This window comes from Pseudopodoces humilis, chromosome 10, assembly GCF_049639895.1.
Source record: "Pseudopodoces humilis isolate 2021_Gansu_Grassland_sample_001 chromosome 10, ASM4963989v1, whole genome shotgun sequence".
In the NCBI taxonomy this organism is placed as follows: Eukaryota; Metazoa; Chordata; class Aves; order Passeriformes; family Paridae; genus Pseudopodoces; species Pseudopodoces humilis.
The window spans coordinates 22,110,828-22,124,881 of record NC_142209.1 but is presented as its reverse complement, the minus strand read 5'-3'; the positions used below and the strand labels follow the sequence as shown (position 1 = coordinate 22,124,881).

The 14,054-nt window shown below is 45.7% G+C and overlaps 1 protein-coding gene across 3 annotated transcripts in view; it reads right to left on the bottom strand.

The window, feature by feature from the left end:
- Positions 1–14,054, bottom strand: part of RNF220 (ring finger protein 220) — a 220,514-nt gene that overhangs the window by 45,638 nt on the left and 160,822 nt on the right. The window contains exons 1-4 of one of the 3 annotated variants that reach the window (XM_005521089.3): positions 10,713–10,838; positions 10,523–10,565; positions 2,493–2,614; positions 1,344–1,476 (exon numbers count right to left, since the gene is read on the bottom strand). In XM_005521089.3, coding sequence (XP_005521146.1) covers positions 1,344–1,476; positions 2,493–2,614; positions 10,523–10,565; positions 10,713–10,757 — 343 coding nt within the window. In that variant the 5' untranslated portion in view covers positions 10,758–10,838. Of the gene's footprint in view, positions 1–1,343; positions 1,477–2,492; positions 2,615–10,522; positions 10,566–10,712; positions 10,839–14,054 lie in introns of those variants that run through there. The other 2 variants (XM_005521088.3, XM_005521087.3) reach the window with 2 other exon arrangements.

Below are 14,054 nucleotides of genomic sequence, written 5' to 3'. Positions count from 1 at the left end.
TGGTGGGATTGAAGGAAGAAACCACGCATGCACAAAAAAGGGGAAGAAATTAACTGAACAGCTTTTTCTAATCAGGATTAGCTGTGACAACAGCAACACAGGCATATAGACATCCCATGCTTCCCTGCTACAGGCTGTAGTGTCTATGCTACATAAACATAGTCTAAGATCTTGCATGGTCTCATCAGGCCTCTGCGTAGAGTCATGCACAGCTCTCCATGCAGTCACAAAAAAGTTAGGCTACTGACACAGCATGCAATAGCATGGGCTTCACTGGGGGTCCTTTAAAGCCCAAAGAAGCTGCTCATTCAACTCTGTGTTCCTGCTCATCTGCTCTGCTATAACCCAGCTACAATTTAATTTCAGAAGAAAGCAAGAGGAGATCAGGAGTGCCTGGTTTTAGCTGAGCACATGACTGGCTTTTAAGTCCAACACCCTTATGCAGTAGCCTTTCCCCCTGAGATATTTTAAATTAAAATCCAAGCTGGTATAGGAAGAAATCACATCCCATCCTCTTTATTGAACAAAGAGAGCCAGCATTCCTCCTCTCATTAAGCATGCACTACATGGATTGCTTGCGAGAAACTCTTGTGAGTGCCTGAGGTTCATGCCAACTAACAGTTTAGTAAATCCTCCTCTTTGAGGCCAAAGGGCTGAATGTAAGAAAGGGGCCAGGTTTCTAGCTAAAATTACATTCACCAATAAAGCTCACGAGAGGTCAAATTTTGCCATAACTCACTCTCTCCTTGGTAACTGATTTCCCCGTCACTGGGGAAGGAGCAAAAGAAGGAGGAAAAATAAAATGTGTTTGTCTGAGAGCCCTAAGGGCTTGCAGTGCTGGAGGTGCCGAGCAGGTTCCTGGATTCTCATTTATCAATCTTAAAAGGGATGGAGTGATAAATGCACAACTGGCCCTTTAATATTTTATGCAGGTGCTAAAGCGACTTAGCTGTCACCTCCAATACATCACCAGAGGCTGATACACCAGCTTTCGTCACTCCAGGCTGGGAATTTTTACAATTTCATTTCTATTTCCCTCTCTTCACATATTTCCATGTATTTCTTATATATATAATATATAAAATGTTACTTTCCCCATATGATCTACCCATTCCCTCTTCAGCCCCATTCCTTAAGAAAGAAATAACCCCATGCTTTGTTCAAGATTTGCACTAATTTTGACTCTCCTCATTCAGGAGGGATAAAAAACTGAAATCACTTTACATTCTGGCAAAGGCTGATGATTCTGCCTTTTGTGGAAGGGAAATCCCCACGTCCCTCCCTTTAAAGATAATAACTCCACAGCAGAATGATTTACAAGTGCCCCTGAAACACTGGCGCACCTCGAAATCCTCCCTCCAGGAGAGTAGTAGCCCGTATCCTCTTCTGTCCGCACCACTCGTACTCTTCAAAGCGGTTGCCGTTCTCGTTCTCGATGTCCACAGAGTCATCCTCAGTCATGCATGAACCTTCTCTCTGCATGGGGTAAAGCAGGGGCAGAGTCTTGAGATGCACGAAATGGCTCTTCAGGGTTCATAACTCATGGTGGGATGGGGAAGAAAAGCTGAACTGCTCCCAGGATAGCAAAGTATAGAGCATACAGCAGCCTCTATTCCCATCCCTGTTCCTACTAATCTAAACTAGAAGTAAATAGATACTGGAAGAAATTTATAACCTAAGATCAAAACAAGTTGCAAGTTTCATAATTTTTACTCAAGGAAATTTAAGGTCTGGTCCCTACAATAGTGCTGGCATTCATTTCAACAAGCATTCCCCTGGCTTGCATGCAAAATTTGTCTATCATGGAGGGACATGATAACAGAGATTCCTTTGACCCCTAGCCGAAGTGTTCTCCTGTAACATAGTTTTGGGGCATACTAATCAATATACACCTCTCTTTATACTATGCACCTCTTGAGGCACCAAGTCCTCTACTGAAGGTTTTTCCTGAGAAACATGAACAAAAAGCCCTATGACCAAACCCTCTCCCTCCCCCAGGGCTTGTTTCTCTTTCCTTGCTGTTTTTGGGACGAACAGCAAGAGAATGGTTCTGCTTAAATGCACTTCCCTGGAGTAAAATGGTCATGCAACCTTTACAAATCTCAGTCTGCTACAAAAGAACCCAACAAACAATAATTCTAAAGTTGTCAAAGGCACAGATCAGAATGAACTGTTCTTCCTGTGCTACAGAGGATGCCTGAAATCCTACAAAAGGTTCATAAATTTCAATAGCTCCACCTTTAAAATCTAAAAATTAGACTTCTGTAACAGCAGAAGGGCTCATGAAGTAAAAAGTTACTAATGCAACAGAGCAGAAAAATCCAGAAGAATCCATCTTCCCAGACAAAGAAATGACTACAGATCTTAGGGTGACAGTTAGCATTGCCTGCAAGCTTAGTAATGTTAGTTTTTGCCCCACATTAGGTCAACTGCAGACAGAGCTGGGAGTAGGGAGAAGGGAATGGCAGCTGGTGATCCTGCTGCGCCTCTACCTTTGCAAGGCATTGTTCCACATGCCTACTCATCTCCTCCTCGGATCCTGACAGAGGTCGGCTGCAGAGGGGACATACCTGCCCTTCGTCTTGCTTCCTCCGTTTCATTTTTCCAATCCGAGCTGCATGGAGAAACCAGGGAAAGAAAACAAACAAAAAAGGAAAACATGTCAAGTTTGTAGATCCAGTCCTTATTTGCTGAGCTCCAAATAATAAACCCTTGGCAGAAATGGTAAGATTTCACACCAGAAAATCCCATTGTAACTCTATTCTGACCTCTATAAACAATACAGAGACTGCTACTTGGCACTTTTCAGAGGAAATCTGTAACCTGTAGCTGAGCACTCTGATTCCACAGAGGCAGCTATTCACAATTTAACAACTAGGAGAAGGAATATCTGCTGCACAACCCATGATAAGTTATTAGAATGGTTAAAATCTTTCCCTTGGAAACCTGAAATTGTTTTCAATTTTGAGTGATCAAGCCAATGAACCCCGATTTGGATTTTGCCTTCTGAGTCTGAGGCCCTTTCACTAACACATCTATTCCTTCTACAAGAAATTGCTTAGAATGTAGAAGGATGATGTAGCACCTGATAACCTTGGACAAGGTATTTAACTATCACTTCCAGGACCACAAAGCCTCCTGTACACCCTAAAAAACTCCTCAGAACACCATAAACAATTCAGAGCAGTTGGTAGCAGGTAATATTTAGGGAAAATAAAAATATTTGCTATGAAAAACACAGGACCCATGCTAGATAGCTTCTCTCTGTTGTTTTTATTTAATGAAAATTAGGGGCTACACTGCCTTCTTGAGAGCATGCTCTAGGAAACAAACATGTTAGGAATCACGATGATTAGAAAAAGCAGCCAAGATAGCCTGTTGCTTAATCCAATAGCTGGTTAATTTGAGCCATCGTTTAATGTGATCAAAACATCTGGAACCAAATCATTTGCATTAAAAAGAACTTCTGTCTTTTATTATGATGGCTTTAGGCAGGTATTACTGAATAACTCAATCACTGGCTGCAGGAAAGTCACTGTTGAATTAATAAGGAAGGTCAAAATTCTGAATGAGAGACAAGAAAAAGCCCAAGGAAAGCCCATGTGATAATGAGAGATGACACCACCAAAAAGCTGTGTTAGCCAGAAATCGTTACTGACATTGTGAGCACTGCAGCATGCTCTGAAAGCCTTCATGCCTGAGCACTGTGGGATCAACAGCTCCCTGCAGCCAACAAGTCAGAGAAAGCTTCTGGAATGCCAGGATGAGAAGGACCAGTGTACAGGAAAGTTTATGTCAATTGCTTTCTAAAGTGCATCAGTTTACAACACACACATCAAGTGAATTATAAAGTTTCAGCTGAACACATCAGCACAGACCATGGAGGCCTCCTTCAAGACTTTCTTGTCGGCTTCCCTGGACTCAGGACTCAGGCTTAGGATATACTTTCCCACAATCTGGAACTAGGAGTATTCACCATCCTCTATACTCTCTCATGCTCCACCACTAAGAAACCTTCAAATTATTCCCTGGGCATTGTTCTTCCTCATTGAAATATATTTGCATGAAAACTCCCTGAAAAATACATCTCCACTCCTCACATCCTGGAAAGCATTCTGTAAATGCGCCATTCCTAGAACAAGAGAGAGCAACTTGAGATGGAAACAAGAATGGTTTAGGTATCTGGCACTTTGAGCAACAAAGACTCAACACACAGAGCTTTCATCATTTGTCTAAATTTTATTTGTTGAAGCTCCACAACCCTCTCTTTTGCTGGGTAACCACACTGCCAGCTCCACAGTCCTCTTTTTTAGGCAGTTAAGCCACACGCTTTCTGGCTTGTACTTTAGTGCCCAAGACATTTCTGAAGCTCTGGTTTAGTGCATACCTATATCCTTCAGCATGGCTCTTTCACGTAAGTTTAGGATGCTCTTTCCTTGCCTCACTAGCCCTGTAGAGCCAGCAAAAAATATGGAAGAAGGCTGGAATCAGATATGATTTGAGCATTCCCCAGCAAACACCCATCTGGAAAGAAACACAGAAACAAAGCCTTCTCTATCCTAATCGCACACATGATTTTCCCTCACCTCATCATGTTTTTAACAGGGAAATGCAAGGAAGGAGCAGTTTAATTATTCTGGTAGGGCTCCCCATGGCCAGACAATTCAGTTAGAGCAGCCTGCCTGGTGAATTTATTAGTATTTTTAGGGTTTTTTTTACTGCCATCCTCCAGTCCATACACTGTAACTGTGACAAAAGGAAGACAATTTATTTTGGGTCTTCTATCAAAAAATTCTTGGGACCATTTTGCCAGAACAAGCACCTGATCTGCTGCCGAAATGCTAGTGCAGAGCAGGGAAGAGACCCTCGCTCTGCTCCAGCTCTACACCAGACCCAGCAGCCAGCACCTATCTTGACTCATTTAGCTCCACAGAGAAGCAGCCCTTTGAGTTGCAGCGCCACAAGTGAAAAAGCCACTGGAGGAAAAGAGGTGTTGAAAACAAATCCCCCTGCCATTTTCATTCTCTGCTCATTAGCAGCGGCATGCCCACGGAGGCCACGGGTGCCCCTGGTGACAGGAGGAATGGAAAGGGAGCAGCCTGGAAAGCACATCCGAGCGGCGCTGCCCCTGCCCGACACACGCAGCCCGGCCATCACTTCCAATCAGCGCGGCAGGGACGGAGCGGCCCCAAAGGCAGGGGCTGATTGTGGCGCTGTCCCGAAGGGGAGCAACTCAAAAGAACACGCAAGTGAGACCACAGGATTGCTAATTAGTGTTGATAGATGCGATCATTTCTAATTAGCTCACTAATCCCTCTCCCCCTCGCTCCTGTCGCAAGAGCATGGAAAGGGGAAAAAAAAAAAAAAAGAAAAAGTAATTCTCTCCTGTAATTCAGGAAGATAAAAATGCAGCCAGTTGAGGACTGGATGTACAAAGAGGACAGAACTCAGGGAAGGAGGATTTTTTCACAAGCCTGACCCATTCTTACCTCTGACTGTGATGCCTTGAGAGGCTACCTAGAACAGAAGCTAGACAGTGTTAAAGGAATAAAGTAGGTATTTATTAAAAAGGCCTTCAAAAGATAGTTGGGCAGTACAAGAGCCCAGCCAAGGCTACACCCAAGATGGATGACAGGTCACATGTTTTTACACTTTTATAAGTTTTGGTACATTTACATATTTGGGTTAATTGTCCAATTACAGCTTCAGGTTCTGAAGTCCCATCCCCTCAGATTGCTCTCCTCCATTTGCTGTTGTTTATACTTTTTGGGCCTGAAGCTACAATGGTGTCCTTGGTTCTTGAGCTGGAAAAGGATTGTTTTGCCTAACTAAACTGTGAAGAGAACTTGCTAAAACTTCATAGGAAGTTCAGAGTTATATACTAATGCACTACAGAATCTGGAAAATATGAAAGCTAAAACTTAAGGCATAACTGAACAAAGACTCCATAGCTATTATTCCAACCTTCTGCCAGGAGGTGAGGAGTTCACTAATTTTTATTAGAATTAATAATTATTATTAGGCTATCAGAGGGCTTCCAGCACCTCTGAGGCCTCACTTGTAAAGATGTACATTACCCTACAAACGGCTCCTGCTGCAAGTGCATGTTCTCCTTCAGATTACATGAAACCATAAGGCACCCGGGGAGTTTAAGTCACCACAGCAGATGAATGAGAAAGAAGCACATGGAGGTGAGCAAGAACTGGGATCCTCTGCAAGGGGAGGGGGATGTTATGGTCTCTGATTTAACCTAGGAGCTGTGCTGGCTAAGGGAATTGCTCTTCCTTTCACTGATATGTACTTCTCTATTGTGGGGCTATGCAAGGTGAGGCTGCTTGCACTAGAGAAGGAGCCAAAATGCACTTGACAAAGCCACTGCTGCTGAGGGCACACCGGTTCCTGCCTTCCCACAGGTGCAGAGACAAGGAGCCAACCCATCACTGCTGCTTTATTGGCAGGAGAAACCGAGGATCTTTTCTAACAATGAGCTCTCCTCATCAAGGCTGAACCTTATTAATGCTTAAAGATCATGTTACCCTGTAGTCCAGCCAAACTTCCTGTGAGAAAAGCTAATGGATTTTAGTTTTCATTGGTAGTCTCCTCCCCAAGCAAAAATTCACCTTCAGGACAGGGCACTAATTACCTCAGAAGTGCTCTTGCACAGGATCTAGCAGTGGACATTGCACCAACCTCTCCTACAGCATCAAAGGACATGATTAAGTTACTAGCAATATCTCTTATGGTTCCTTCCACCAGTTTGAGTGGTCCCCTGAGTCCTATGCAGACATCATTAGCAGCTCCTACAATGGCAGGCCAATCAAATTAAGTGGAAACATTTTTGTCTCCTTTCCAGTGAAAATCATCCAGCTTTATTCCTCCCTCACCCATCAGCTACATAAGCACAGGACATGGTCGTGGTTCAACAAACTGCATGGTCTGTTTGGAGAGACACTTAGGGTAACCACCAAAACTGGATTCATCTTCTCAGGGAGGTGCAAATGGAGCCTTGTAAGGACCCACTTCACAACTCACCTGAGAATGCAAACTTTGGAAATAATCCTAAATTTGAGTCAAAGATTTTCAAGCACAGGAGCTAGCACCTGCTCTCTGCAAATCTACTAGAGGAGTCCTGAGGAGTGGTTATACCTACTTTTGTCAGGTCTATCACAAAAAGCTTTTGCGAATGATCAAACTCATCCACAGCATCTGATGCAAGGGAACAATGGCAGTAATGGAAGAGCACGAAAAGCCATCTCAAGACTAAGCAAAAGCAAGTAACTATATGGTCAAGAAGGAATCTGTTCCAGACTTAAAGTACAATTTGCTGCTCATCTGCCCAGAAACGAACATTAAGGGCCAGATTCACAAAAGGGTCTCAGTGCAGCTTTCAGATTTGCATGGCCAAAGTTCCACACAGATAATTTTCAGCAACCTTCAATGTGACACTATTCTCTGAGGTTGGCACCTACTTAACCTGCTGAACCCATGCTCTGATACACTAAGCCAAACTTTGTGCCTCTAATTTTGAATGACTACCTAACTGCTCTGCACTGCTAATCTCCACAAGCATCAATTTCCAGGGTGGCTTAAAGTTTTCAGTCTGGCAACACTGGAAATAAGGCAAATGAAAGAAATGCTTCCTTTGTCACACAGGTTCATCAGGAATCAGCACCTCATGCTCCTGGGTTCACAAGGACATAAACTCTGCAAAGCGAGTTTAGCACAGGTGAGAGGTGCAGGATTAACTCACTGAGGCTGACAGGGAAGTTGTGATACAAACACTCAAGAGCATAACAGACAGAACATTAATCTCCAGCTCCTGAGCTTGAAAATGCCTTACTTACAGCTCAAGTTACAGGTCTGATTTACAGAATTAAAACTCTGGCCAGTCAGGTACATATGAACCACGTTACTATCAGGACCTAATCATGTTGTGGCCAGGCCAATAGCAGGTCACAGAAGACATTTCCTTCTCTACCTTCTCTTCCCACAGCTGCTTTTGCACATTCCCGGACGAACACAACAGGATGGAAAACATCAAGGTCCAAACAAGACTGAGTCACAAACAGCCTGGGAAGCCAAGATTTGGGTCAAGGACAATGTGGAGGAAGAGCAAACACTGTGAGCCCTTTTTATGGGAGTAGTTTCCAGAAGTGCTTCTAGAACTCGGCTCATAAAAGCTTGACAGAAATACCAAGACAAACTGTATACAACAATATTGAAAAGTACACATAAAACATAATAAAAACAAATGGAATAGATTTTTTTTTTTACAGACTGCATTTGCTATATCTTAAGTTTCTGCAGTGTGTCAACAATAATATGAAACAAGGAGCCAGCTGTCTTTGGACAAGTCCTACACAATTTCTAATCATGTAAAATAATCAGGATTAGGAAACTAAAGTTGCATGATTGATTAGAAGCACATTTAAATACAAGATATAGATAAATAAGAGGTTGCTTTTTTTTTCCCTAAAGCACGCCAGTGTTCTTCATCTAAAACATTACTGCTCAAATTACTCTTCAACAATAAGGTGGCAAAGCCTACAAACACTGCAGTTATATCAATGCAAACAAATGTGGAGAATGAAACTGGAAAGCAGGCAGCATTCAGAAGTACAAATGTAGAGACACATGCAGAGAAATGAGCAGCAGAACCCACCCAACCATTTGGCTGGGTGCAGACTGCACTACAGGTATGTTCTGGGAACAGCACTAATCAATCACAGAAAGCTAAGGTGCTAAGGTAAGAAGGAACCAGCTCTGATCTAATCTGACCTTCTTTGAGACCCAAAGCACCTGAATTTCTGCATCCAGCTCCCTGACATCTGGACCCTCTTCATCTCAGGGTGAAGAAGAGAACCCCAGCATTATTAGGGCAGCATATATGTTCTTTCATTTGAAATATGGCTGTACCACAAAAGGTACATACAAAAAGAGTAAAACATACAGCAAAAATAATGCAAATGCAGTACAAAACTACCTGCCTCCCTTTAGGTGAGCACAGGTTCACAAAAACATCCAACAAGCCAAGAAGAGTTCCCAAAAGGAGATTACAGCCTACCCAGATTGTGTTGCAGCCCTCCTTTGGGTAAAAAGGACAAAAGCACGAAGCATTACTGAGCCAGTGCAGCAGAGCACACTCACACCAAGAGCTTCTTCTCATACTGAAGGGCTCCACAACACCAAGTATTTCACAAGTCTGGCTCAGACTTTTAAAAAATATTTAAAATAAGGTGACTGCACACTGTTGGCCTGAAAAAAGGTGGAAGGAGAGAGCTTAGCCCTAGCTATCCAACTATAATAAAGGAACAGTTTGACATCCTTGACTCTAGAGACCTTGGTCACACAAAACAAGTCACCACAGAGCAGCACCTCGGTGTATCTGAGCCATCTGAACTCTCTGTGTCTGCCTGCCAGCACTGGCAGCTCTCTGCACTCATCTTGGAGTGCAGTGAGCCCTTGCCAGCAGTTACCTGTAACTGGTGCAAAGTAACTTATTTCTTTGTTCTGTGACTTAACAGACTTTCTGGAGTTTGCAGTTTTTTCGTCCTCTGGGTTGATATTTCAAAATCCCAAGGCTAGTTCTGAATTCACCTAATCTAACTCATCAAAGACTTGGATCAGTAACTTCTATTTGCTTAAGACTCCACTAAACACGGAGGGCTTCAAATTCCAGCAAACTGCTTTGCTATTGGCACATCTAAACCATTTCGCTACTTTGTTCAAGTAGATCTTCTTCTAAATAAACTCTAAAAGCACAACATCAGAGGTGTTATCCTGAACTATCACGGCAGGAAGCTCGATATTAATGAGCCTATTAGCCCAAACAACCAAATTCTGACTAAATGTTACATACTAAAGTAGCTACAAGCAGTACAAAACCAGATGGTAGAACATTGTTACTGTGTACATGGTAAGTTCTGACCTCTGAACTTTGAGAAAAGTTTTAACTTCTTCAGCTCTAATAAAAAAAGTTTTTCAGCTTTTCTTTCCAATTTCAAAGCAGAAATAAACTTGAAATAAAGTCATGTCTGATTTGGTTTTTTGGAAACCAGGCTGCTGTCCACTAGAAATAGTTGTTTACTTGTTAGGAGCACCCACAGATACAATAATGAAACTACCATACCAGCATCTATGAGTTTGAGAGTAAAAAAACCCAAACAAAACAAACCATGACGTCAGACGACACTCAGGCTGCTTAAAAGTTTACTGCAAGATTCAGCCACGTGAGCGGTGAAAGCTCAGCAGCCGGGCCCCACACTGAAAACACGGGTTTTGGAGCCTGTTTTATACCGGCGGGGGGGGGAACCCGGCGGTGGGAGCCGCTTCCCTGGGGAGCCGGGGGTGAGCGTGGAGGGCTTCACCCCAATTCCCCCTGTGTCCCCCCGGCACGCCGAGGCCCCGGCGAGGCTGGTGGCGGCTCCCGGCCTGTGGTGTGGGGGGCGCGGGGGTGTCACACAACTCGGCCCAACTCTGGAAACTTCTCTGGAGGGGCAGGCACGATGCGGGCCGCACTCACCGTTCAGCCGGGTCTGCCGATTCGCTCGCACCCGCAGGAAGGTCTGCAAAAGGGAGACAAGCGCGGAGAAGCGTCAGGACGCGGATGTACACAACTCGCCCCCCGCCCGTACACAAGGCCCGTACTGGTCCCCCGCGCATCCTCGGGACAACGCACCGTCCGCGGGCCTCCCCCCCACCGCAGCACCCACCTCTTCCCGGCCCCCGCCGCCGGGCCCCCTCTTGCTGCTCTGCATAGCCGCGGGCGCCGCGGGCGGGCAGCGGGCGGCGGGCCCGGGATGCGGGTGGATGCGGCGCGGCCCGGCGGGCGCCGCCGATCAGCCCCCGGCGGCCGCCGCCATGTTGGCCCCGGTCATGTGACCCGCGGCGCGCGGGTGAGAGTTCACTAGGCAGTTCCCATGACAACCTACAGGGGGCGGCAGCTCCCGGCGAGCCCGGCCAATCAGAGCCCTGGGGCGGCTGGAACCCGGGGGATCTGGCCAATCAGAAATCAGGGGTTACTGTACCCTGCACACCTGACCAATCAAAAATCGGGTATTACTTGAACCCTGGGGTGCCTGGCCAACCAGGAATCAGGACTCACTGGAACCCAAGGGACCATGCTCAATCAAACCCCAAAGTAAGATTGCTGCTCAGGGTCAGCCTGGGAGCAACTGGGAAGCAGATTTCCTTGTCCAATAATAACTGAGCACCCTTTAGGTCCAACATCACAGGCCAATTAGAGCCTTGGCCCCAAAAATAAGCCAAAGGCACTGGCCAATTAGGCACCAGGGTGACACTCTCCGACTTCTTTTGCCCAATCAAGGACTAGAGCCTGAGGTCTTTTGGCCAATCAGAATCCAGGGCTAATAGGACCCAAAGACAGGTGTGTGGCCCCCGCCCTGCCATGGAGCTCCCAGGGCTGGGGGAGTGGGGCCCTGGGGAAGCAGAGCCCTGGCAAGTGGAAGTCTAGCCTCCTCCCTGCTTCCCGACATCATCTGTATCTGCTGGAGCAATGCTGAGCATCCACCTCAGCTCCAGGGCTCTGACACCTGCCTGCCTTACCCAGAAATGGCCCCTACCGTGGGCACACCTTGACTACAGGTGGAGCCTGCACTTTCCAGGCACTCCTCCCTCTTCTCCTTTCCATTTTTCAGCAAACCTGGGCGGTCAGAGCTGTCTCATGGATTTCTCTCCTGTATCTGCTGCACAGCTGTGGTGGAGGATGGCCCCAGGAGAATGGCCTGAGGTTGGGACAGAGCTGGGGGCTACAAATTGGGCAACGGAGGCTTCTGTACACATAAATCCTCTATCTTCCCTTCTCTGCAGACTCCTCAGAGTTTATTTCCTGGAATCAAACCTAAATTTTGGGTCTTCTCTCTGGCACCAGACCTGTTGCTTCTTACTCAGATGAAAAACAAAAACCACCCTGATGTACGTTTTGCTGCCCCAGATGATGATGGGCAGCTGGACAGTTCAGGTGCTGGTGAGCTTTGCACAGTCTGTCCTACATCCCAGCTCTGCCTGCCTGCTGAACACGCAGCTGGATTTTCATACATGCACTTACTTAAAAAATCAAAGCTGCTGATTGTTGGCTTTACCCTTTTAATGAATTGAGCTGTCTTTTGGGAGGCACGCTTACCTGAGCCTGGGGGGAGGGAAGTGAGCCTTCCCTGGACAAGGATTTTAGGCTTTTGGTTACACTACACTTGCTATTCAGTCACAAATATTCTGTGGGCTCCCTCCAAGCCTGAAACACCATCTTTTGTACAATTAATCGCTTGTAATTTGCTGTTGATTTCTCCACTGGGTATTCAGGGTTTTATCTAAATGTAACTAAAATGGCTTTGTTTTTACTCAGAGCTCTGTCTGACAGAACATACTGTAAGAGGAGCAGCCCCTACTGACCAAATCCATTGGCTGCCACTACCTGGGTCTGATCAGTCTCCACGTACCACACCAGTGGCTTGGCACAGGGGAGGCAGGAGGATGCCTCCTCCCCACATCCAGGAGCCACCCCACTGCCTTCGCTGCAGCCCCCTCTCAACGTGGGGAGCAATGCAAGCAGCCCAAGTGCTGTGCAAGCCCCTATTTCCGTAGCACTTCTATTCATAAGTCTCCTTTCCTAAGTATCCCCTTGGTATATAAGCACAAAGACTAAGAAAACTGAGCCACAGGAACTCTGAAAACCCAAACACCAATAACTCACATTCTAGCATGTTACTAATACACTGTATAATCATGATTAGATCACAACACAAGGGACAATCATAATACCAGCACACCTCTGCATATGGAAAGCTGAATTTTGCAGCCCTTAAAATCACCACCATAAGAGTCTTCTGCTCTGCTTCCCGGTCTTTTTCCCTTGGTAAGCCAAGCAGACTGGATTCTCATTCATATTGTGGCTTTATTAAGAATACACGGAGGCTTTACACACCCTTGGCACCCACTCTGAGGTCCCTTTACACTGCCAGTGCAGCATAACGCAGCCAGCACCAGCTTAAATGAAAATCAGGCCCCAAAGGTGTTTTCTCCCTGCAGTGCAGACTTACAACTCCCATTACACATTTGTATTAAGGGCTGCAACCCTCCATAAAATACACTCACAAACTTAAAGCACATTAGAGAGTAGGTGGACTCAGCACATAGAGGGGCTTCTGCTAGGAATATTTGCTTTTCAGTATGACATAACAAAAATGTACAGGAACAGAGGACTGCAAGGGGCCACCAATCTCACAGAGACTGATGTCTGACAGAGTGGGAAGGGAGGGGGATTCTCCAACTAAAGGGGCCATGGCAAAAATCTCTTCCATGCCCTTTTGAAATGAACATAATTTATTTGTTAGCCTTAATAAACAGGCATGAAAGAGAGCAGGATTACCTGAAACAGGCATTTCTGTATCTTCTGCATGGTTTTGCTTCTCTTTGCACCAGCTTTTATTGTTCGTGGGATGATGAAGCGGCTGTGACGTGACACCAAGTTATAACTCAGAGCCGCATGGGAATATGATCCACAACTGATAATACAACCAATAAATAGGAAGAGATGGAATAATGGGCAACCAATGTATGAATCTGCTACTAACAGGACCCATCTTCAGGAACACCTGTTATAACAGGGTCGGCTCAATAAGAGCCTCAGCACTGGTCATCAGCCTTTCTCTGCAGATTCAAACACTGACTTGGCACGTGCAAAGCGGCTGATGCAGGAAGATACGAGTGCCTACCTGACCCTGGGACCAGGGTATGGCTGCAGACCAGCACAGAATAGAGGGTGATGGGTGTCTGACATGCTGGTACAGCCTCAGCCCACCCAGTCTGTCCATGCAGCAAGTGGACGCATGCTTGGGTCTGTGCTGAAGACCAGCACTAATTTACCTGCTGCCTTTCAAAGCCTACTTGAAGCCAGTGGCTGAGTACAGGCTTGCAGCCAAACAGTTTGGATGTGTGTTGAGCTGGAGTCAAGTGTGCCAGCCTGCCCCAAAACAGACAGACTTACAATCAGCCAAGCTGTACTTGTGCTGCTGCCCTTTTCTTCATTTCTTGCTCCA